This window comes from Magnolia sinica, chromosome 5 (genome assembly GCF_029962835.1).
Source record: "Magnolia sinica isolate HGM2019 chromosome 5, MsV1, whole genome shotgun sequence".
In the NCBI taxonomy this organism is placed as follows: Eukaryota; Viridiplantae; Streptophyta; class Magnoliopsida; order Magnoliales; family Magnoliaceae; genus Magnolia; species Magnolia sinica.
Genome location: NC_080577.1, coordinates 111,698,861 through 111,725,857, shown reverse-complemented (window position 1 = coordinate 111,725,857; position 26,997 = coordinate 111,698,861). Strand labels below are relative to the sequence as shown.

Sequence of the window (26,997 nt, the reverse complement as noted above, 5' to 3'; positions counted from 1 at the left end):
TGAGGAAAAAAAAAGGATCTACATTGATAGCACCCATCGAAATCGAATATGATGCATTTCATTATGCCAGTCGATACAAATGCTAAAAACGAAAAAGGCCATCATGCATGCATACATCCATGCTAATGCCCGAATTCACCTACCCAAAAAACAAAAAAGGCCATCATGCATGCATACATCCATGCTAATGCCCGAATTCGCCTACCCATCATCCATCACGGTTTTACCTCGTGTTCAAATCAAGTTCCCCCACTTCCCGCCACTCATCCTGCATGCCTGCCTCCCCATTTTCGGGCTCATTCTCATCATTCAAGAAATCCTCAGATGGCTCCTCATCATCCCTCTGACCGCCACCACCCCACCCATGAAGTATCTCATCCATGTTCACCCCCTGCTCTTGTGTCGCCATGTCATGGCCCGCCGCCTCATCTGCTTGGGACCCAACAGTGCTCCCCCTCACTGGCACGCGTGCGATCATCTCAGCATGGGCCTGCGCCTCTGCTCGTGCCTGCTCAGCCTGAACCATTGCCATCCGCATCTTAGCCTCCGCTGCCTCACGGCCTGCCTTCTCTCTGGATTCAATCTCCGCCCTCAGCTCTAACAGGGCCTGCTTCTCCTCCTGCAGGAGGGCCTGCTCAATCATCAGCTTCTCCTCCGACCGGAACTCTCCCAGGGCCCGCTTGCGGGATATAATATTGAAGGCCAGGACCTGTTTCTCAAATGTGGCAGTGAACTCTGCGACCTTGGTGAGGATGGTGTGGTCCCACTGCTGAGAGCGCGAGGGCATCTGGCCTGTTGTATCAGAATCAAGGATCCTGTCATCCTCTTCCGCTTCGTAGTCAGCAACCACATGATACGGAAGTAGCCTGCAGAATTACATAGCAAGGACAATTGAGGAAGTGATTGAGAGAGGATGAAGAAGTAATGCAGAAAAGAACAGTAAGCTCCGGAGTCCTATGACATTGCTAGGCTCCTTCCTAGTCAACAACAGAGATTGTACTGAAGAGCAAGGATCCAGTATCATCGTTGTATCTTCTTGTTCTTTTCCATTTTCTTTTGAGAGAGAGAGAGAGAGAGAGAGAGAGAGAGAAAGAGATTAGTTATTAAAGACTAGAGGGGGGAAAACAAGAAAAAGGGAAGGAACTCTCAATAAAAAGGGTAGATGGAATGTTTTAGCCTCTTCAGCCAATATAAATGAGAAAACCCACTTCAGCCATGGAATGTTTTACCCTCGAAGCAGTGTCGCGAATCTCATCAAAGATGAAAGATGAGGATCATGGATCCAAATATCCTGAGAAGCACAAGAGATGACATTCCTAGAGTCCCATTCGACAATTAGCGGTCCTCCTTCCTTCTTTTTTAATTTTTTTTTTTCAAAAAAAAACGTTAAAGGCTTCTCTAAGGGCCTGTTCGGATAGCCAAAAAATATGGAAGATAATGGAAAATGTAATGATTATTTACTCTCTTTTTTTACTTTTTCTTATGGGAATTTGACAATTTCTTGAAAGAGACCAAAGCCAAAAGAATTACAAAGCAGACCGTGAAGGGGGGAACAGGGAACTTTCACCTATTACATTTGAAGCTCTAGCCCATCCCATTACATTTAATTTAGCCCTATAAAATGCCTCTGAGACCCACCCCCATTGGTTCCTAAAATATCACTTATTCCTCTATTGCCATAGCAACCAAATTCCAGCCAACGTTGTCAATTTCCAAATTGCCTTACCCGCCTTTACCACACCTCCCCCATGCTGCTAACAGAAAATTTTCCATTGAGCCGAGCATAACCCATGACATCCCGAATAGGTTGAAAAACCTATCCCAAACTCCTTTGGGAAAGGGACAACAGATGTAGAGGTGATCAACGATCTCCTCACTTTGCATGCATATCACACATGTTCAGGAGAACCATCCTTCTCCTGCGAAGATTTTCAACTGTAAGCACCATGTTCCTTCCCACAAGCCACACCAAAGCCTCCACCTTGGGAAGGGAACCATAGCGCCACACCAAAGTTGCAGGATAAAATTGGCTTCCCATTGGAAACCCACATAGTATCTATAAAAGATTTTACTGAAAAGTGCCTAGACTTCTTTGTTCCATACCATCTCGTCCTTACCTCCCACCATCGTCACGTAGCGCAATAGCTCCAAAAGCCTTACCAAGTCTTCCATCTCCTCATCTGACAAATTCTTGCAATAAAGGGGGCCCCAAATCACTTCATGACCTAAAAAGGGAAAACATCGAGCCATCGCTATATTTGCCTCCACAGCAATTCTAGCTAACCTTGAGAATTCTTCCTCTAATGCTTTTTAACCAAGCCAAACATCCTCCTAGAATCGTATTATTTTCACCACCTCCCAATGCATAGTCCACAAGCCTCCATAAACTTCGATCACCAAAAAGCCACGGCTCTCCACATTGCGGAAGCCCTATAAAGAGATGAGGCCTTTGAGCACCACCCCACATCCAGCAACCCATACTTTCTTTGTAGCAACTCTCTCCATAACAATCTTTGTTTTGATCCAAACCTCCAAATCCACTTCCCTAGCAAGGCAAGATTCATTTCCAGCTTGTCCAATACAGATTTTGGATGTCTGAACAGTGACATGAAATAGACTGAAAGGTTGGACATCACCCCTTTATTAGCCTCAATCTTCCTCCCAAGGAGAGGTACCTACATTTCCATCTCACAGGCTTACCTTCAAATCTCTCTACACCTTCATCCCATAAATGTTTAGCCAGCTAACATATACATAAAGGGGGGCCAAGATAGGAAGAAGGAAATAAGCCCGCTCTCCTCCCAAAAAATTCCTGCAAACTTGTGTACTTCCCCTTCAATAGGCCAATTCCCAACAGCTCACTCTTGCAAATATTCACCTACAAACCCAATTCCGCTTAGACGACGATAATGACTTCTTTAAATTGTCCACTTTGCTTTCATCTGCCTCACAGAAAAGAATCATATCGTTTGTGTATTGAAGATGGGTTACTTGAATGAAATTCCATACTTATCCACCCCGAAACCCTTGATTAGACCCACATCCGAACCTTCGTCTAGCATCCTACTTAAATCCTCTACCACCAGCACAAACAGATATGGGGAGAGTAGATCCCCCTTTGAACGCATCTAGATGCTGCAAAGAACCCTTTCAAGGACTCAATCACCAAAACCAAGAACACGGCCAATTTGACACAACCTTGCATCCTTTGCCTCCATTTTTTGTCCACAGCCCAAAGACTCAACATGTAGTCAAGAAATTCCCAATCCACATGCTCATACGCCTTTTCTATATCTAGCTTTACTACTTTTTCCCCTTCCCTATGGCAAGAATTAATACATGCGTGTGCAATTAGTGCACCATTCAAAATCGTCTCCCGACCACAAATGCCCCTTGAGTTTTCAATATCACGCCTGCTAGGACCAGCCAAATTGTGGATGCCATGATATTCACTAGAATTTTATAGGGTTCTAATAAATTGATCGGTCTAGATTCCCTCAAGCCCTCCACAGGCCACACCTTTTTCATGATGAGGATGGTAAACGTCGCACCTAATTCTGTCACAAGTTGGCCATTGCCATGAAATTCATTAATGAAGCCCCCACCAAGTCATTTTCACTGTGTCCCAAAATTTCTGATAGAAAGCAATCGAGAATCCATCCGGTACGGGTGCCTTGTCACTGCCAAACTCTTCAATTGTCACTTTGATCTCCTCTTCAATAAACAGTTATTCGAACGAGTCTGCCTCTTCCTTTGGAATTCAATCAACATGCAGATTACCAAGAGTTGGCCTTTCCCAACCTTCCCTGATGAGCAAATTTTTATAGAAATTCACTATCGATGCACACACCTTTGACTTATCTTCTACCCTTTTCCGATCCACCACCATACTAGTAATCTTGTTGATTCTAGCACTAGCACTGGCCATTATGTGGTAAAGCTTCATATTCTTATCCCCATCTTTCAGCTAAATTGCCATTGACCAATGCTTCCATTTAATTTCCTCCTCCCTTAGCCGAGCATTATACATTGCATTATAAGACTCCCTAATCTCCTCTTCCAATAATTCCAAGCTTTCCTCCTTGATGTCTAAGGCCTAGATGTCGCACAATGAAGAGTCCATTTCTGCTTCCTAGTTCCCAACAACCTCCTTCTTCCAAAAATTGATCTTTGCTTTTAGAATCTTGAGTTTTTTAAACAAAACGAAACCTGCAAAACCTTCTACCGAGAATGATATCCACCATTCTTTTATTATCTTTGAAAGCCTTGTACCTTTAGCCATGCTAGCTTGAATCTGAAAGGACACAGGCCCCAATTTTCTTCATCCACTTCCAATGCAACAGGATGGCGATCGAACACTGGCCTCAGAAGGCCTCTTTGAAGAACAACAAGATACTTGTCAGTCCACTTTGTAGAGATAATAAATCAATCTAGCTTGGATTTTATTATCTTCTTGCCCGTTTGTCCAAATGTATTTCACCTCCTCCATCAATAAGTCCATTTCATTTCTTACTATCTGACTAGAAAACTCTTTCATACTTCAACAATTGCATCCTTCAAATGATTTCTCAAACGAAAACCTAGCAACATTAAGTCACCACCAACGCACCAAGGTAGTTGCCACCTATTTTGACAATCTAGTTGTTGCCCAAAATTGTGATCAGATTGTTCATACCATAGACCACTGAAAATACCCAGTGAAAACCTAACGTAATTTCTTTTAACAACACTGAGATGGAGAAGTTCCCTTTCCAGCAGTCCATTTTCTGCATCCCCCTTTCCACAACAAATTGGAATTGAGCCATGAAATCATTGTCATAGTCGCCAAAAGAAACTCCCACTAGCTGCCCCACTTGCCCTGTTGCATCCTTTATCCATTTCATTCGCCTAGCCATATTGATATTCACCCTCTCCTTTTTACTGCAATAAAACAATCATCTGATACTAACCTGTCATTATTCCACTCTGTGACAGCCCCTTCCTCTGCTACGATTAGTAACGGGTCTTCCGGAATTGCTATCGCTGCAGCATCTGGCTCTAGCGTGACTAGCACTTTTGACTTCTCCTCGACCCCTCCAACATATCCATCTTCCGCGGATTGCTTCGTCCACTCCTTGCCTAGCATTGCACTCCTCACATCATAAACTACCATTTCCCCACAAACTGTTGAATTGCCAAACTGAGTCTCTTCCCCTTCCTTTTCGCAGCCCCTGTAGCTACCATGCAATGGATGGAGAATAGATTGCAACCCAAAGTATATCCCTCTAACAGCACATCTTCGTTGTCTCCGTCTCTCATCACCCATTGGCCTTCGGTTTCTAGAAATTCTCCCATTGATAGATGACAAAGTCTGGTCAACTATCTCCCTCAAACATGCCGAGAGAAACAAAATCCACATGCATGCCTTGTAATCCCCATGGGATTAACCTTTCATATTTGTCTTTTTCTCCCAGCCACATGTTATTTTCTCATAAGACACCATGAGGCCTGTCTCCATTCCCTCACATGTGTCTGCATTCTCATCCACGTTTCCATTGCAAGAGTTGTCACCACCCCCACTATAGATGAATTTCTTAAATTAATTGGCAGGGGGAATTTCCCACAATGTCATACTACAACGCATCTCCAAATCTTAGTTGCAGGATCCTTCTAACTAGGTGTCACTCTTGCTTTGAATCCCTGATCCAGACTCACTCCTGCTCCAGCTTCCTACCTATTTATACTTTTGAAAGAGATGTTTCCCCGCTCTTGCACACAAATTTGTCGCTGCTTCACTTTACACTTCCTGCAGCTATATTCCAAATTTAGGGGCACTCATCCACACACAGCACAATTTTTTTCATTTGATTCATAAAATTACTTCTAAAGCTTCATAAATTTACAATAATTTAAATTAGTTTGCAGGTGGAGCTTGCCATATTATCCTAGTGGAAACATCGCCAAATTTAGGGGTACTATACTAATATCCATACAGACTGCAATATTTTCATTTGATTCGAAACATTACATCCCCGTTATTTTGTATAAACCAACTAGAAAGAAGCAATTCTATTTCAAAAGTGCACATCCCACTCCAATGTGGATCATGCAATCAAGTCAATTTTAATGCAATCAATATGGGTCTCAACGCATGAAATCATTGATAGAACCCGGACTGCTAGCTTCGGCAGGTTCAAAGAAGCCTTGCTTTGTAACTAGAAGTGGAAGACAAAATAAGGGAAGATTTGGGGATCCAAGAGAGATGGAATGCATCTTTGCATCCAAACACTCTCAAAACACAAAGTAAGCCCTCTCTTCTCTTCTTTTTTTTCGATTATATTACAAAAGCCCCAAAGCTACACTACAATGCACAGACCTCCAACAAACCCCAATAAAAAAACAGGCGAGTCTTCCCACGTGGAAATGACTACGGTCATCTTGTATCTTGTGGCAAAGAAATAACGTTGAGGATGGGGCTAACAATTACTTTGAGGAATTTCTGAATTGTTGGCTATACATTCAGCAGCAAACATCTCATGAAGGGAAAACGCTCACTTTTCCTTGTGGATTCAAGCTATCCAACCTATTTGGAACGTGGGATTAGTTGGTATGGAACTGCATCTGGCGTTTCGAAACGATGGGAAGGATTTTATTAATCCAAGTATCATACCATCTAGTCCCAACAAGAGATGTGGTGGATTTCGAAATCCACTACATCTGGGGGCCCCACGTTGATGCATGTGCTTTATCCATGCCATACATCTAGTTGCGCCCTTTACACATGTCAATCGAGTTGCTTATGCATACTATTGGCCGGCATCATATGTGAAATTTGGTCCGTTAATTAGTATTCCATGGTCCACCAAACACATGTTTCACTTAATACAGTGTTTTTCCCAAAGGAAGAATTTGATACCAAACATGGGATTAGACAGTCAAAATACCACGGTATTTCCAAACATATAATCATTGTGTAATAATGGTGTTAATTCCACATAATGCAATTCAATACCATTTAATCCCGCATTACAAACAAGCCCTAAGGGTCTTAGCCTGGTGTTCAATGAATCCCCCAACTAGGCAAGAGCGGAGAAAGAAGCAAATTGGGCCATTATCATCATGAAACTCAAACACCGCCAAAACTCGGTTTACCAATACAAGAACCATCAATATCCAATTTCCACCAGCCATTAAGTAACCATGGGACCTCTTTGGCCTCCACAACTTGGAATTGGTGATGAGATCTCCCAACTGAAATGAATTCAGTCAAGGCAACCCATGAATCTCATGCCCAATAAGAGCCACTTTATCAAGCTGGACTCTCAACAACCTTCAAATCAGCTCGATGTCATTATCGAGAAATGCATTTTTTTCACTCTTTTCATATACTCCAACAAATATCAAAAAGGAAGACTGATTAGTTCCTAATTCCTCAAGAGGAAATAGTAGGTTCCTATAGACACATTCAATCTCTTCTCTAAATGACTAACCAGAATTATCCAGAGCTTCCTTTCCAGCTCCCACCAACGTTATAGTTTTGATGCATTTGCTTGTGCAGTCATGCACAGAAAGTACACAGGAGGTCATACGAATCATATCCAAAACAAAACTTACTAGTGCCCAAAAATGGAAACTTGAAAAGCTATTCTGTGAATACTCTACTTTCGAAGTACTTACAAGTAATACCACATGAGACGTTAAGTAATGCACAACCTAGTACAGCATAAATACTTGCCACTAAGATTGGCCGGTTTCTAGAAATTCTCCCATTGATAGATGACAAAGTCTGGTCAACTATCTCCCTCAAACATGCCGAGAGAAACAAAATCCACATGCATGCCTTGTAATCCCCATGGGATTAACCTTTCATATTTGTCTTTTTCTCCCATGCCACATGTTATTTTCTCATAAGACACCATGAGGCCTGTCTCTATTCCCTCACATGTGTCTGCATTCCCATCCACGTTTCCATTGCAAGAGTTGTCACCACCCCCACTATAGATGAATTTCTTAAATTAATTGGAGGGGGGAACTTCCCACAATGTCATACTACAACGCATCTCCAAATCTTAGTTGCAGGATCCTTCTAACTAGGTGTCACTCTTGCTTTGAATCCCTGATTCAGACTCACTCCTGCTCCAGCTTCCTACCTATTTATACCTTTGAAAGAGACGTTTCCCCGCTCTTGCACACAAATTTGTCGCTGCTTCACTTTACACTTCGTGCAGCTATATTCCAAATTTAGGGGCGCTCATCCACACACAGCACAATTTTTTTCATTTGATTCATAAAATTACTTCTAAAGCTTCATAAATTTACAATAATTTAAATTAGTTTGCAGGTGGAGCTTGCCATATTATCCTAGTGGAAACATCGCCAAATTTAGGGGTACTATACTAATATCCATACAGACTAAAATATTTCCATTTAAAGAAAGAACCAATTCTATTTGAAAAGTGCACATCCCACTCCAATGTGGATCATGCAATCACGCCGATTTTAATGCAATCAATATGGGTCTCAACGCATGAAATCATTGATAGAACCCGGACTGCTAGCTTCGGCAGGTTCAAAGAAGCCTTGCTTTGTAACTAGAAGTGGAAGACAAAATAAGGGAAGATTTGGGGATCCAAGAGAGATGGAATGCATCTTTGCATCCAAACACTCTCAAAACACAAAGTAAGCCCTCTCTTCTCTTCTTTTTTTTCGATTATATTACAAAAGCCCCAAAGCTACACTACAATGCACAGACCTCCAACAAACCCCTACAGCCCTAACTGCTACAACTTGCCAAGTAATCACCTGACCGTCCATGCTTAATACTAATAATATTATAACACCATTATTTTAACAATCGTTAGATGGCATTCTGCAGTTTGGTCCAGTCAAGCCCCTCCAAAGGTTGAGGCATTATGTTGGATCGTGAACCGAAAAAGATGCTTATTCTGGCTAGAGAGAAACAAAAGAATATTTTTGGGCAAATTAAAATATAAGGATTCGATTACTAGGCTTATATGCAATTTATCTCTAGTTTGGAGCAAATTTGGTGTTCCTATTTCTCTAATTAGAGCCAATTGGTTAGAGGCCATCTGCAGTGGTTAGGCTCCCATTGGAGACTGTTTCAAGAGCATCATTGTTGATGCAGCCTGGAGAAATATTTTCCAGTTTTTGAGGGCTCTATCTACTATGTTCCCAATGCATTTGTAATTATTTTTTTCTCAGGCCTCTTTTGCAGCCTTGTTGACCAGCCTTGTAGCTTATGATGCTTTCTCTTTCTTCTTTCATAAAGAAAACAATATATATTTTTATAATATAATTTAAATATGACTATAAATATTGTACAGACGATTCTTAGATGTCTAAACTTGTAACTTATCATAAACAACCAATCCCTGCTCCACTCCCACTTTGATTGACTAAGGTTTGGATGTTACTATATTCCCATTCAGTGAATGGCTATTGGGCAGCCGGACCAATTACACTCATCTGGTGAGTGCACTCCCCAAGGCCAAACGTCACACTTCTAAACGCATGTGCTTTTCAGGCACCATTCACAAGCAGTTAATAGTCTTTAATGCAATTCTCAAGGACTTTCCACAGTGGACCTAATTTCTTTCTTCAAGTGATCATCAATTAGGATCTTATACACAATTCTGATTCAAAACCTTTGGTCTAGGAGCCCTCCAAGAGATAGGAGAACTTGAAATGGACATGTTCCAAAACATTAGTTGGTAATCCCAACTCCTTTGTTAACAACATTCCACAAGACATGCACTTCATTGAACCTAGATAGTTAACTCCACAAGCTGAACAATCTCTTCATCCCATAGATTTCTCATGAACGTGTGGGTGACAATTAGTAGCTCAAGATCTTATCACAAGTCTTCCCAACGCCTAACCCTATTTGCCACATCTACCATATACCCTTTCTGAAATTCATTAGGGCCTGTTTGGTTAGGTGTAAATACCAGTAAACTGTGGTGAGTATAATAATGTAATGTCCTTGCTGTTTGAAAGAGAGGCGAAATTTCACCTCGACAAATGTGCAAAACTCAACCTTCTTTAAGCCAAAACTTTGTGGGCCCCACCATGATGAATGTGTTATATCCACGCTATCCATTCATTTTTTTTAGATCATTTTAGGGCATGAGCCCAAAAATGAGGCACAGCCAAAGCTCAAGTGGACCACACCACATAAAACAACGAGTTCAACAATGGCCGTCATTATTCCCACTAATTCCTATGGTGTGGTCCACTTGAGCTTTGGATCTACCCCTTTTTGGGCTCATGCCCTAACATGATCTGCCTAGATGAATTTACGGCATGGATAAAACACATACATCATGGTGGGGCCCATAGTTTTGCCACATTGACATGGCACCCGAACGTCACGAACTTCAAGTCTCCTTTTAGAGACCATACCTGTCAACATCTTACTACAGGAAATACCCATATACATAATCATTACTTCCAGCTAATTACCTACAATTTCCACAAATTAAACAAGCTATTTGGTTAGCTATAAATACTGGCAAACTGTGGTAAATAAGTAAAGATTACTTCAGTATTTCCAACTAATAAGATGTTGACATGTACAAATTTTGAAAGGAGACCCAGATTGCATCACATCGGAACTCTGTCTATGTGGCAAAACTTTGTGGGGCCCACCACGATGTATGTGTTTTATCCACGCCGTCCATTCATTTTGTTACATCATTTTGGGGCATGAGCCAAAAATGAGGCAGATCCAAAGCTCAAGTGGACCACACCACATGATGCAATGAGAATAATGACACCAACCGTTGAAACTTGCATAGGGCCCACCATGATGTCCATTTGACATCCAACCTGTTCATAAGGTTAAACATATTGATGAAGGGAAAACACAAATATCAGATCGATCCAAAACTTTTGAAGCTCCCAAGAAGTTTTCATTGGTAGGCATTCAATCCCAACAGTTTTTGTTGTGTAGTCCACTTGGGCTTTGTCACTGCCTCTAAAATTATCTAAAAAAATGAATGGACGCCATTGATATAACACATAATCATGGTGGAGCCCCGGAGTTATGGCTTAGTAGAGATTAAGTTTTGCCCAGTTTCCAAGGTAAAATTCTGCCTCTTGCAAACAATAAGCACATCTCATCATTATGCTTTTAACATCGTTTACCGCTATTTACAGCTAACCAAATAGGCCCTAACAATTTGGAAAGGGATCATGATACTTTAGAATGTCTACCTCTACAAACTATCACACTCATGATTTGACATCTACTCTCTATGCCCCCATTCTTATTGTCATCTATAGAGCATCATGTTATTCCCAAGGTATTCCAAAACAATTATGTAATAGTAATGGTGGTAACCATTATGCATTGCAGGGTTGTAATGACCATAACAGCCATTATGGAAAAATTGACCTGTAACGATCTTGTTATAGCCGTTAAGAGGCCAAAATAGGTATTTCAAAAAAAAAAAAAAAAAACATAACTACACCTGTATCAAAACAATAATAGCAATGACCGTTACCACCACCATTATCATTATGAAATACCTTTGGTTATTCCCCAAATCCCCATAGCCAATTATTTTAAATGTGTGTTGGTTCACCATCTTAAATTACCAATATATAGACCAAAAGAAAAGGAAAAAACAATTTGACCTCCACTAACTTCATACGATAACCATGCCTCATCCCTTCCCATAAGAAATTCTTTTGAAGTCGTCCTAACTCTATCTGCCACTTGTTATTTGATAATAGACTTAAGGCAAAAGAACCAAATAAAGTGGTCTTAATCAAAGTAACCTCCTCAAGATAAAACTATTGACATTTCCACTGAGCCAATCTTCTTTCAATTTTCTTAATAATTGGATCCCAAAGTGAAGGAAAAGAAATTCCAACTCCCAATACTAGGACAATATGTGAAATTGGGGGGCCTACACCTAAAATCATCAAAAAAAAGTCACCATGCCAATCGCCTCCACCCCAACTCTGACTCCCAAATGCCTAACCAAAACCACTCTCAACTCTAAAAATGCTTCAGGGCATCTCAACATGCACTTGAAATTCGATGTTTGTTCCGTCATAGCACCAAAATATTCTCTCATTATCCCAACTTGTTGTGTGCCTCTATTTTTAAATCCTTGGGAAAGATGCCAAGTTCTAATTCAAGAGTCGGCCAAATGCACAAGTACATAGATGCATCACAACCTGCAAGATGGAAGCCTTATGTAATAAACAGTTGTTACAACTCACGTACACTTGTGATCGACAGTGTCTCATCTCCCGCCTCATCGTGGGTGCTGGAACTTGAGTGTTGATGGGCATCCCATGGGGAATCCTAGAAGCTGTGGTACAAGAGTGGTCTCCAATAACAGAGGCCTGATTAGGTTGGTTTTCTCTAGACTAGCTTGATGGGAGTTGGCAACTCTAATTAGGAAGAGTTTATGGCAATCAAGGTTGTGGTCAACCTATCCCTAGAGTGCCTCGTTTGTGAAAAGTGACTCCAGCAATGCCATTGTATGGGGATTATGAAAATCTGTAGCCCCATGGAAATACTCTTTCATCATCAATGATATAAAAGCAACGGTCTGCTCCTCATGAGTTATGTCTAGCCATGACTCAAGAGACGCCAACTTGGCTGCCAACGTCTTAACTAAGGAATATCAAGATCGTGTTTAACTTCTGGATCAACGCATCCACTGCCTTCGTGAACGGTGTTATCCTTTTTCCTTTCTTTCTTTTTTCTTCTGTGATTGCTTTTCCTCTCTTTCTTAAAGAAAATACTTGTAGGCAATGAAAAAGAAGAAGTTACAGGTGCAATCTACATGTCAATGGAATTATGCAAGTTCGGAACCTTCCACTCCTTGTAATGTGCAAAAGAATGTATGACATTCGATCCATGCATACACCTCCGCTTCTCATAGAGAAGCCCTATAGAAGACATCAAAGTCAAGTCCACGATCCATCAGCTTGCAAACTGGAGTATTCCACATGTTTATTGGCCTCCATCATCCACCAAAGATACAAGGACTGATGTAATATGCATTTCGAGTGTATTTATTGGCCTCCCATCCTCCCAAGTGCGTCACTTGTGCAAACCTACCGATACGTGCTTTGGACATGAGTGGAATTTGCAAAATGGATGAAGCATTAAAGGCGTTTACAAAGGAAGACAATGTAAGAAAGGCTATCGCATCAGTGTCCAAGGGTGCAGAAATGCTTCAGGGCATCTCAACATGCACTTGAGATTCAATGTTTGTTCCGTCATGGCACCAAAATATTCTTTCATTATCTCAACTTATTATGTGCCTCTAATTTTAAATCCCCGTGAGAGATGCCAGGTTCTAATTCAAGAGTTGGCCAAATGCACAAGTTCATAGATGCATCACAACCTGCAAGACGGAAGCCAATTTAATTAACAGTTGTTACAACTCACGTACACTTGTGATCGACAGTGTCTCGTCTCCTGCGCCATCTTGGATGCTGGAACTTGAGTGTTGATGGGCATTCCATGGGAAATCCTAGAAGTTGCGGTACTACAGAGGTCTCCAATAACAGAAGCCTGATTAGGTTGGATTTCTCTAGACTAGCTTTATGGGAGTTGGCAACTCTAATTAGGAAGAGTTTATGGCAATTAAGGTCATGGTCAAGCTATCCCTAGAGTGCCCCGTTGTTTGTGAATTGTATGGGGATTCTGGAAATCCGTAGCCCTATGGAAACACTCTTTCATCATCAATGATATAAAAGCGATGGTCTGCTCCTCATGCGTTCTGTCTAGCCATGACTCGAGAGACGCCAACTTGGTTACCAACGCGTTAGCTAAGGAATACCGAGATCGTGTTAAACTTCTAGATCAACGTATCCACTGCCCTAATGGACTGTGTTATCCTTTTTCCTTCTTCTTTTCTGTCTGTGATTGTTCTTCCTCTCTTTCTTAAAGAAAACACTTGTAAGCAATGAAAGAAATAAAAAATAAAAAATAAAAAAGTTACATGTGCAACCTACATGACAATGGAATTGTTAAGTACGGAACCTTCCACTCCTAATGTGAAAAAGAATGTATGACACTTGATCCATGCATACACCCCTTCGCTTCTCGTAGAGAATGTCAAACAACCACTTGCTCTAAAAGCTCAAGCTGTTAGAGGATGGTGTATCAATGTATATCAAGGGACTCCAACACTCCCCTACACATGCAGGGTGGAACTCTGCACGGGAACATACTAGACAAGGGTGAAGGAACACTCACACCATAAACACAGGCTTGATTTCCCGGTCCCTAGGCCGGACTTGATTTTCCTAGCCCCCCGTGGGAGAATATATTACGGAGGCATAATTGCTACTCCCAGGATTCGAACACTTGAATGGTGTATCAATGTATATCAAGGGACTCTAACAGAGAAGCCCTATAGAAGACATCAAAGTCAAGTCCATGATCCATCTGATTGCAAACTAGAGTATTACATGTGTTTATTGGCTTCCCATTATCCACCAAAGATACAAGGACTGATGTAACATGTATTTTGAGTGTAAGTGTGTCACTTTTGCAAACCTACCGATACGAGCTTTGGACATGGGTGGAATTTGCAAAATGTATGAAGCATTAAAGGCATTTCAAGGAAGGATAAAGGTGTTAAAGATGTGTGTGAGGAAAGATCATTGTGAGAGCTGCTACGCAGATCAACTACAGAAGCCTAGATAGAGAGTCGGAAGGCATACAAAAGCTAGGAGTCTTGAAGAAAAAAAGCAAACTGAACGATAAAGAGAATTTACAAGTTTGGCCTCTTCAATAAGAGAACTGATCACAAATAGGCAATGGCACCACAACTTGAGGTGCCATACAATCTTTCTCGCCAACATGCTACATTTGTAGGATATCAACACCCTGAAAAATTAGGTCTCATAATGAGAACCACCCTTCTCAAAATCAGGCCGATACACTCGATGGGTGGCCTACATCTGTATGTTGAGTTAGACCATTATTTGTCCATTCATCCCAACACTGTGGCCCGCCTGATGAGTGGAACAGCCTAATTTTATCCTAGGAAATCTTCATGGTGGGGCCTAACATTTTCATCATATTGATGCCCTACACAAGTGCCATGTTAGCGGGAAAGACAATCCGGTGCCACAAACTGTCGTACTTGCCTTAGTTGCCTGTGTCTAATCAGTTCTTCAGTAAATTACGATTGAGTGGAGAGAAGTGGGTACAGGGAGGAAAGGAAACGGTGCAGAGAAATCATTGAAGTTCAGAAATGAATATCATGTAATGGAACGTTAGGGGTCTTGGTGAATAGAATAGGCAGCTGGCTATAAAAGAAAAGAAAATGGATTTTGTAATGCTGCAATAGTAAAAGCTGGAATCGGTAGATGATAATGTCATTTGGAAATTTAGGGAGTAGGAAATAAGGTTACTCGACTAAATCCGACAGGGGAGTTACCAGGGTATCATAGAGCTATGAATCAAAGACTCAATGATTGTGGAACACAAGATGTGGAACCTTTCTTGGTCAATATTTTGTTCCTTGGAGGATGATACCTTTCAGTGGATCCTCAGCGCTGTTTATGGGCCAAATGTAGCAATGAAAGGGATGGAATGGAACTTCAGGTGGAGCTTAACATGGTAGGCAGGCTGGTGCTTGTGGGGTGGGAGGTTAATGAAATTTGCTTCTCTTTTGAAAAGGAAGGAAGTTTTAGGGTGAATACAAGTGTGAAAAGATTTGCTGATTTTATTCACATCAATATCCTTTGGATCTCCTTCTCAATGACAGTACTTTTACTTGGTCAAATAATCAAGAGAGACTATTTGCAAGCTCGACAGGATTCCCATTTCAACATACTAGGAGAAAACTCCCAAGCAGTGTTGCAGTCGATGTTTCCAATGTCAACATCCAAGATCATATGTCAATTATGTTAGAGACATCAACGGTGTGGTCCAGTCTTGTTCCATTCCATTTCGAAAATTGATGGTTGGAAACCCAAACTTCATTTACTTGGTACCCGGTTCGTGGAATGGATTTGTTGTGGAAGGATGGGATTGGTTTAAATTAGCAAAAAACTAAAAAAGGAAACATATCAAATCATCATCATCATCTTAGCCTTATACTAATTAATTGGGGTCAGCTACATGAATCTTCTTCCATCATTCCACTCTTTCAAGGGTCACACCTTCAATTAGACCATAGGTCATTAAGTCTTTTCTTAATATCTCCATCCATGTCCTTTTGGGCCTTCCCCTTGCCTTTTAGACCTTCAACTTGTACCAACTCACTACTAACTCCTAAGCGGTGCAGTTCCTGGTCTCCGTTACACATGAACAAACCATTTAAGTCTACTTCCCTCATCTTATATCTTATTTGTCCTATTCCTAAGTTCCCTCAAATGCATTCATATCAAATGCTAAAAGCAAATCTTAAGAAATGGAGAAAGGCTGAATTCAGTGGATGGAGTTGCAAAAAGAAGAGATCCTTTCCAACATAACTAGCACTAATGTGGACGATGAGAGAAGAATAATTAGTCATCCTTTTTTTATTGGCAAAATAATTAGTCATCCGCAAAGGCAAGGAAGAACCTTAAGCAAAACACACTACGAAGGGAATAATATGTTTGGAGGCAAAAGTCTAGGGTCACATGCTTGCAGAAGGAGATAAAAATACAGCGTTCTTTGGAGGCACAACTATACTATTAACTTGCATCCTTGAGAATTACCAATTTGGATGATCAAAACCAAATTAACAAGACAGTTAGTTTCTACGTAGAGCTTCATACAAATGACTCTTTGAAGGCTCGGTCTTGATAGCGTTGTATTTAGAAGGCTTCTAACAGAGGTTTTGCCTTGGCCTAAGAGGGACTTCGATGAAGGGGAGAATCTTAAGCAAAACACGCTAAGAAGGGGAAAATATGACTAGAGGCAACTAGGTACATGCTTACAAAAGGAGATAAAAATATGGTGTTTTTCCACAAGATGGCAAATGTGCAGAGACACAACTACACTATTAACATGCATTCCTTGAGAGGGACAATTTTGGATGACCCAAACCAAATTGAGAAGACCCTTAATTTCGATGCAGTACTCAATACAAATGAATCTTTTAAGGCTCAGCCTTAATTGTCTTGCCTATAGAAGGTTTCTAGCAGAACTTTTGCTTTGGCCTGAGAGTGACTGTGATGAAGACGAGAATCAAAGCGTTCAGGAAACAGAAAAAGATAAAGCCATAGATCTAGATGGTCTCTTTGGTGTGAAAGAAACTCTACCTTCATCACTCTCGTTTTGAAAATCGAAAGGGCGAAGGAGATTAAAGACTTCTGACCAATGTTTTGAAAGTCAAGTCAGATCGTAAAATTGCAAGAGGAATGAAATAGTGAATAGCAATAAAATCGTAGGGCTTCTATGATCATTTTCACAAAACAAAGAAAATTTTGAAATAATATTCATAAAATCTTTAAAATAGGATAAGATCAAATATTTATTATTTTATCATCCCACATCACAATTTGTAGATATTGAATAATATACCACTACAAAACCGATTTGGTTAAGGATGAAGCAATATTATAAAGGCCAGATAGCCAAAAAGAAAGAAAACAAAAAAAGGAGAGGGAGAGAGAGAGAGAGAGAGAGAACAAAAGAAAGGGAAAAAAAAAAAATTATAACCAAAACTCCCTACAATAGAAACCTAAAAGAGGAGCTTAGGACGTCTACTCTGACATATACAAAAGGACATGATTAAGAACCCCACCTGATGAACAACTTTGGTTATGGAAGCAACGATTGTTTGCTTCCAACCAGATAGACCATATCAAGGCGAGCAAGGCCAGCCTCCATTTAGCGCGACCAAAAATGCCACCCCCTCCATCATGCCATGAACCAAAGAGAAAATCAATTGACATAGGCATCATCTAGCAAACGCTCGTCAATCAGAGGATACCAGACCAAACCACTTTAGAGAAAGAGCAAATAAGAAGAGATGGTCGGATTCCTGAGCACTTATACACAGTAGACACGCATTAGGGAGGACCATCGAGCATTTCTGAAGATTATCCATGGTGAGAATTCTGTTTCTCCCCCTAACCAAGCAAAAGCTAAGATTTTAGGAGCCCCATACAACCAAACAAACGATGTACAATGTCAATCTCCCCCTTGGACAGGCCGATGCTAGCATAGGGACTAGATCGAGAATCTGCTAGAACTCCTGAAACGCCAAACATGCGAGTTTTCAACATCCGGAGATGTTGAAATCCCCTACAAGTGAGATAGAAAGCACAAGAGATCATCAAATTCATAATCATAAAAGTCCCTCCTAGTGGAGTTCCGCTCCCTCCAAAGAGCCCAAAGAGAAGACATCGCTGCTACCCGCCAAATGGTGGAGAAATCGCCACCAAGTCTCCTCCCAAACCAGGCAAATAGCAAACCATAAATTGAGTCAGGCATCACCCAAACATGATGAAGCTTGAGCAAAACAACCGAGACCAAACTTCACTAGCGAACAAATAGTGCAAGAAGAGATGGTTGATCGACTCAGTGCTACGCTTGCAAACAAGGCAAACATTAGGGGGGATGAAACCACGCCACTGTAGATGATCCCCCATTAGGACTCTTCCTTGAGCTAGAAGCCAAACGAAGGCAGCTGCCTTTGGAAGAGCTGCAACCTTCCCAATGAGGGCAGGGAAGAGCACATCCGAAAGCAAGGAGGTCGCTCTGAGCAAAGGCATGAAGGACTTTGAAGAGAAGCAACCTGAGGAGGACAAGGACCATTGGAAGGAATCAGCCATCCCAGCAACAAGGTAGACACCTTGCAAAATACGAAGAAGCTCATTTGCCAAATTCAATCTCCGAAAGCCCCCTTCTACAAGGAGGACTCCATACCGTTGAACCAATAGCCTCTATTGAAATAGAGAGATTAGGAGAAACTCTGGGTAAAGCAAGGAGCGTAAAAGCCAAAGGTTTATCTGTGACCTAACGATTGAACCAAAAGGATAAAATACAAGACCCATCACCTGGCCCGAAGGAAACAATTTCCCATAATTGGGGAAGGACTCTGGCTATGGCTTTCCAAACCAAAGACACTCTATATAGGGAGGAGAATTTGGTGAATCAACCACCCTCATCAACACCATATTCAGAGGCAATAATGTCTCTCTACCAATAACCATTTTCTATGACAAAACACCACAACCACTTCCCAAGAAGAGGAGTTGACATTAGACTTTGATGCCTGCTCCTCTTCTAAATAAGAGCTACATACCTCAGACCAACTTGGAGATGAAATTTGTGACTATCCGAATTGCCATTCTAGAGAAAATTTCTCCTAAGCTTGTCAATTCTCTGAATGATGGATTTCAGACATCGGAATAAAGAGAGGAAATAGGTAGGAAGGTTAGGCAAAGCCACTTTGATCAAAGTAAGGCGACCTCCTAAAGAAAGATACCAACTTTTCCAGGGGGATAACTTCCTCTACATTCTTTCCAAAACAACATCCCAGAGATGCTTAGTTGGCTTGCCAATGCATAGGGGAAGGCCCAAGTAGGTACAAGGAAATGAGCCTGCTTCGCACCCAAACACTTCAGTAAATCTATAGAGAGAGGAATCTGAGATGTTAATGCCTAAAAGTTCACTAGTTCACTTTTAAAGAGATCAATTTTAAGGCCTGAAATGGCTTCAAAGCAGCAGATCACTTTTCTCGAATTGGTCAAAAGTAGAGACAAATGCTTCACAAAATAGCGCAGTGTCATCTGCGAACTGGATGTGAGAAATTGAGTGGTAGGAGGGGGCCACTTCGAATCCGGTGAACAAGCCATTAGATTATCTTTTCCTCAGCATTCAGCTGAGACCATCTGAGTCTATAATTAACATGAAGGGGGATAAAGGGTCTCCTTGCCTAAAACCCCTAGATGACTCGAAAAGGACTTTAGGAGATCCATTGATAGGAACATAGAACAAGGCAGAAGACAAACGCGAGGAAATCCTTTTACGCCATTTATTATCAAAGCCAAACTTACCCAAGAGATAGTCAAGATAGCCCCAATCAACATGATCAAAAGCCTTTTTGATGTCCAACTTACAGACCACACCTCCTGAGCCCTCTTTAAACCTATAGTCAATGCATTCATGGGCTAGAAGGGCACAATCAAGGATCCCAACGAACGAACATTCATAGATGTTAACCAGAAGCAACTTCATGCTCTGATACCTAAAAGGGAAACAGACCAAATCGGAAAAAATCTCGCAATTTCTTGTAAAACCTTAATTTAATCACATGCATTCTTTAGAAATAAATTAATTGAACTATTAATTAAGAACGACAGAAAGAGAATAGGTCTTGAAAATCCTAGAATGGAGTCAAATGCCTCAGGGCACCATAAAAGCCCATTTGGTGGCCACCAACTGTAAGGTCCGAATCACCTGATCAATGCATTTTTTTATGCTACGCTTCGACGATAATGGTGCCTTCATTTGGACCGTCTTGATTACCTCGTGCACAGACCACATTTCCGATAGGTAATTCTCCAACATTTAATAAAAACGTTGGCAAATGTGCACTGTATCCTAGACCCAATGAAACCCTAGATCTGAGAAAACCCTAGAGAGGAAGATAAGGAGAGATTGGAAATACCTCTCGCAGGCATCTTCGAGGGACGAGAACGGACTCTTGATGTCTGGATGGCAGACGCGCCACGCGTCCTGGTGGGCCATCTCCAGCTCCGCCTGGCTGCTTTGACGAACGGTCGCCTTCTGCTGGTGTTGATTCTGCTGTTGTTGTTGCAGTGGTTGGTTCTGCTGTTGCTGTTGCTGTTGTTGCTGCTGCTGTTGTTGTTGTTGTTGATGTTGCTGGAGGATGGAGCGATGGAGACCGGGGGGACGTAGATGGGCATCGATGTTGGAAGGGAAACGGGAGATGGCTTGCTGCAGCTGCTGATGTTGTTGCTGCTGCTGCTGCTGTTGTTGTTGCTGCTGCTGCTGCTGCTGTTGTTGCTGTTGTTGGTGGTGGTGGTGTTGCTGTTGTTGCTGTTGGTGTTGCTGTTGTTGCTGTTGTTGCTGTTGGTGTTGTTGCTGCTGCTGCTGTTGCTGCTGCTGGTATTGTTGCATGAGAAGGAGCTGATGTTGTTGTTGGAGGAGGAGTTGCTGGTGCTGCGCCATGGCGTTTCCTTCTTCCATCCCCTTCTCTGTCAAAGGTTCCCGGGAGGAATTACATCATCTCCAGGCGCGCACGGTCCAACGCGTTTTTTTAGTTAGAGGTGACAATGGGCCGGACCGAGGTGGCCCTAGCCAAGCCCTAGGGCTATAAGCCCTGGTCCAGGCCCGACCCATGCCCTAAATAGCAAGAAGCCCCAGCCCCCACTGTAGAGCTGAGCATCCTGTCGAGTCGGACGAGTTAGGGCTGACCCGACTCGTTCTGGTTTTGAAATAGGCTTGACCCGAACTCAACTCGACTCAATACCGTGTCCCGCATGCTTTAACCGATCCGAGTTCGGATCTAGCATGGGCTAATCCAGACAGAGTCCGACCCGGTCAAAAGTATTGAATCGGTTCGAGTTTGGGGGGGGGTAATGGTAATGGGTCGTTGTCAAGCTTGGAAGAAGAGGACGACAAGGGAGGGAGAGAGGTTGGGATTGGGTTGGGGTGGGTTCGGAGTTGGCATATAAGGTTATAAATACTTAGAAATTAGGGTTTATTATTATTATTATTATATCCAAATCTAGGTCTAGTCAGTTTTGGATCGAGTCAAGTCTAATCAGATTGAGTTTCGAATTGAGTCGGGTCGAGTTACTAGGTTACTCGAACTCATCTGGATTGAATTCGGATTAGGCGAAGCCTACTCGGTTTGGACCGACCCACCAATTCGGTTCAAGTCGAGTTTGGTTTGAACAAGTTAGACGAGTTGAGTCAAGCGAGTTGAGCCGTCCAATGCCCAGCTCTAGTCCTAGTCCTCGCCTTAGAAGGTCTGGCCGGGATAGGACTGGGCAGGGCTAAGGCTAAGCTAGGCCCGGCCCAACCCAGCCGAGGCCAACCATGAGTTAAAGATAGATAACAGAGTTTATGGCCTATCAAACACATCAAAGTTTTCCTACAACACGCTTGTGTTAAATAAGCTTACTCAGCAACTAATTGTATTCTATACTTGATTATCAACCATATGTATGGATTTAAATAAGTGCATTAATGTATTATTTATCATTTAGAGTAGGGTTCACAATTTTAATAGTTTATAAATGCTTGTTTATACTTTCTTATAGTCTATGATATTCATACATAATATGTAGTATATACCAGAGAAAATGGCCTACAAGCCAAGCTATTCGTCATTAGCCTTGCTCCGTCGAAACAACAGAGCTGGACTTAGCACCCTGTTTCAACTCTCATATTAAGTTTAGTGGCTCAAACTTAATCCTTTAGGCCAGGTTGCCCGAGCACATTGCCACCACTAGTTTTCACTCTGGGGAGTTATACAGTGCTTTGGCAGCATACCGCGCAGAAATTGTAGATGTTGCATGCATCACCTATGTGAGAATGAATGAACTGCGGTAACCACCATCACCAAGTTACAATCCCATAATTTAGATTGTTCAAGAAATGCTAACCTTTCATTTCATGGACACTTGATTGTTGAAATAATTATTGGATATTTTTTCCATTTTGATCCGCCTAGTAAATGCCCCTTAATGTATCATTTAGACAAGCAAATAAGCCTAACTATTGGTTCACAATGCACCTAAACTAATAATTGTAATTTGGACACTTTAATTTCACTTGTTTGTAAGCACTTGTCCATTTGTTATATATATATATATATATTAACCAAGAAAATAGTAAAGAATCATGCTTGCATTGAATCAAATTAAACCAATTAAATTGCTTAGCCCAATGTCTTTACCTTATAATTCCTTAATCAAATTGGTTAAATAATCCTAAACTATGATCAATGGACACTTATTCATTGAAATAGAACTAGTGGATATTTTTATTTTTAACCATTGATATATGTCCGCCAACCCTCTCGGTAGTGATTATCATCATCTAAGCCTAAACCCAGCTAACTGGAGTCAGCACCAGTCTTACAGAAAATCAAATGAGTATTATTTTGGAACCCATAACTTGGACAGTTTAATTTGAATAGCTTGTCTACTACCACATGTGCAAAGACCTCGTATCATCCGTGGGCGCAGTTTGCCTCCAGACCTTGGTGACCCGACTTCATGAGGCCCATTGTTATTTATTTATTTTATCCTTGCAATCCATTCATTTTGTCACGTTGTGTTTAGAGCATGAGCATGAGCCTAAAAAATAAGGCATATTTATACCTTGAGTAGACTACACAAATTGAAAACTTCCCAAGGCATAGAAGTTTTGGATCAAGCTGATATTTGTGTTTTCCTTCATCTAAGTTTGTATGACCTCGTGAACATGTTGGATGGCAAATAAACATCACGGTGGCACCTAGGAAGGTTCCAATAGTGGTTGTCATTATCCCACTTGTTCTCGTGGTGTGGTCCACCTGAGCATTGGATCAGCCTCATTTTTTGGGCTCATGCCCTAAAATGATCCAACGAAATGATGTGGATAAAATGCATGAACTATAGTGGTCCCACCAAATTGTTGGTGATTGGGTCCCGTGCAATTCACGTTGTTCATCATCCATTTGACATTGACTACGTATTGAGTGACTTGGTACACAATAGCATATTGAGTAGACCCTGTGGAGTCCATCGATGATGTATGTATCTTATCCATGCTCTACGTCCATTTTATCATGTCATTATTAGGCCATTATCCTAAAATTGAAGTATATCCAAAGCTCAAGCAGGCCACACCATGGGAACATGATGGGGAAATCAATGTCCACCATTGAAACCTTCATGGTCCCCACCGTGATGCTTATGTTTACACCCAGTTGATCATGGCTAGATCGAACGAGTCATAGGGTGCCACGTGATGGCCATGGCACATGTAATATAAATGAGCTTCAAAATGAGTTAGAAAGGTGAACACATGGTAACAATAAATGCTTTAAAAGTCCCATCAAAGCAAGTTTCTCTATAGGAGTTAAATGCAGAGACATTTAAAAGAAAGCATATGTAAAAGACTCAAGTAAAGTTTCCTACGCAATAGTCTAATGACATGGCAACATTTATATGCATGACTGGAATGATAAAAGGCATATGTGATTTTTTATACACGTGGTGTGATACACTTGTCCGTGCATGTGTAAAGAATCAAGGAGATTTCCATGACCAACTATCAAGATCTACCACAATGCAGAATCTTATGCGGTCATCACCTCTTAAAAGCCTATAAATCAATACTTGGGCCCTCGCCATGCATAATCAATCAATCAGTGTTGCTTATCCTAATTTTAGCTCATGTATTCTATTTTCATCCAGTCACATTGCAATAAAGTTAGAATCCTTAGTTTAACTTAAATCCGCTACCATCTAGCTCCATTACTACAATGTGTTTTAGGAGTAGATTAAAGATTCACGACCTCTGTCATTGGGTTCCACCAATTAACGAATTCATACTTGGAGGATTACGCCATTCACTCCAGTAAACTGTGCATTGATGTTTGTTTGTCCACAAAGGCAGTCGCAGTTAATTTTCTTTATTTTATCTGTTCAATTTAATTTTATTCGCTAATTGTATTGAGTCCGCTTACAAATAAATAAGCCAACCTTATTTTTAATCCTATTCATCCACCATAACATGATCGGAAATTTTGAAACCCATGATCACAAATATATATATATATATATATATATATATATATATATATATATATATATATATATATATATATATATATATATAAAGTCTAAAGCAAAAGTCAAAAGAGACCTGATTGAATGATTAACCATCTCCTTCATAAATCGTTGATCGTGGTAGCATTAATGAATGAACAGTTAAATCAACCTTCTCAGGTCACAAGCATTCAATTTAATTCAAATCAATTATGATTCAGACACGTCAAATATTATTCATAACCACACAAGTTTAACTTAATATATGCAATTGGTCGACATATGTGGTCTCATGCCCGACTGAACATCAACAACTTATTTGTTCTGTCCTCTGACTCATTCAACAGTTCACACAAACATGGATGAAATGAAAACACACATTGTCTTAATCCAGACTTATGTGGCTCCCAAAAAAGCTTCCAGTGTTTCCCAAATAAGCTTCCAATGTTTCCCGTGATGTGGTCCTCGAACTTTGGACATGCTTTAACTTTGGGCTCAGGAACTAATGTTAATTGTTAAAACAGATAGATGGACGAAGTGGACAAGAAATATACAATATGGTGGCCCACCACAGAGGAAGCGGATTGGCTAGTGTACCACACACCAGCTATATAGCTGGTGTATTGATGTAAGCGAATTTAGTGGGTCCCATCATGAGGTATGTGTTATATCCAAACCGTCTATACATTTGGCGAGCTTGTCCCAGGGCTTGAGCCGAAAAATAAGACACAAAGTTAAAGTGTACCACACTGTAAAAAGCAGTAGGGATTGAACGTCTACCATTGAAACCATCTTGGGGCCACGGAAGTTTATGATCAATATGAAACTTGTTTTTCCTATTCATTGAAGTATTCGTGACCTTATGAATAGATTAGATGGAAAATAAATGTTATGGTGGGCCATATGAATTTTCAACAGTGAAAATCACTATCGCTGCTATTTTTGGTGCAGTCCATTTGAATTTTGAATATGATTCATTTTTTTGATAATGCTCTGTAATGTACCCGGAAATTTGATGAACGGTGTGAATATATTAAATACATCATTGTAGGGCCAATGTAACTTTGATTTCCTTTGAACCGTTGGTACAACGTGGTGACGTGGAGCTCCACGTTGCACCAACGGTTCAAAGGAGATCAAAGTTACATGGGTAAATGATGCATTTATTATATCCATGTGTTCATTCATTTTTATAGATCAATTTACAGCATTAGAAAACAAATGAATCTTATCCAAAGTTCAAATGTCCACACCAAAAATAGCAAAGAGGATATTGATTTTCACCGTTAAAAAATTCATAGGACCCACCGTAACATTTATTTTCCATCCAATCTGTTAATAAGGTTACAAAAAAATGGATGAAGAGTACAAAAAAATTCATATTGATCCGAAACTTCGATGACCCCCAAAAGGGTTTCAATGGTAGGCATTAAATCCCCTACTGCTTTTTGCAGTGTGGTCCAATTGATACTTAGATCTTTCTTATTTTTAGGCTAAAGCATTAAGACGATATCGCCAAATGGATGGACAATTTGGATATAATACATATGTAATGATGGGACTCACAAAACTTATTGACATCAATACATTAGTTATATAGCTGGTGTGTGGTACGCCAGCCAAACCGCTTCCATACCTACATACAAACTAATTCGGGAGCGGATTGGATACTGAATGCTTTAGTAGCCTTTTGGCTACTGAAGTGACGTGGTAAAATGACATTGGTAGATACCAATCGGCTGTTTTTTTCTAATAAATACTCTTTCAACTGAGATCCATTAGTGGATGTTTTTTTGTTTACACCGTGAATGCACTTGGCCACGCACAGGTAGTTGTTTACCTTAAGACAAAAAGGACGCGAACTTGAGGAAGTTCCTGCACTGGGAACCTAGGGGGGGCCCGCTGTGATGTTTGTGAAAAATCCTACTTGTCCATCCGTTTTTCGAGTTCAATTCAGGACATGAGCCCAAAAAATGAACCGTTTCCAGAGCTCAAGTGGGCCAAAAACGTGATAATTGAACATCCACAGTTGAAATATTCGTGGGCCACAGAAATTTTGAGTCATGCAAATTTTGTGATTTAACTTCATCCTGGTAGGAACGAAGTTATTAACGGTATGAATGGCTTGTAAACATCATTGTCGAACTTAGGTAGATTTTAACGGTAGGAATTTCCCTAACCACATTTTCCTTTAGTACGCCCACTTGAGCTTTGGATTCGGTTCATTTTTGGCATCATGTCCTGAAATAAACTAAAAAAACAATGGAAGGGGAGGATTTCTCACAA

The 26,997-nt window shown here is 40.9% G+C and overlaps 1 protein-coding gene across 2 annotated transcripts; it reads right to left on the bottom strand.

Annotated features, from left to right (window-relative positions):
* LOC131246720 (uncharacterized) lies at positions 1-21,259 on the bottom strand. Of its 2 annotated transcripts, none has more exons than XM_058247086.1 (3): positions 20,592-21,259; positions 140-866; positions 1-82 (listed from the first exon to the last, which is right to left on the bottom strand). In XM_058247086.1, the coding sequence occupies exons 1-2, from the start codon at positions 21,131-21,133 to the stop codon at positions 224-226; spliced, it is 1,185 nt and encodes a 394-aa protein (XP_058103069.1). In that variant the 5' UTR covers positions 21,134-21,259; the 3' UTR covers positions 1-82; positions 140-223. The 2 variants fall into 2 exon arrangements, with proteins under 2 accessions (XP_058103069.1, XP_058103068.1); XM_058247085.1 differs by having other exon boundaries at positions 144-866.
* Between the last annotated feature and the right edge of the window lie 5,738 nt (positions 21,260-26,997).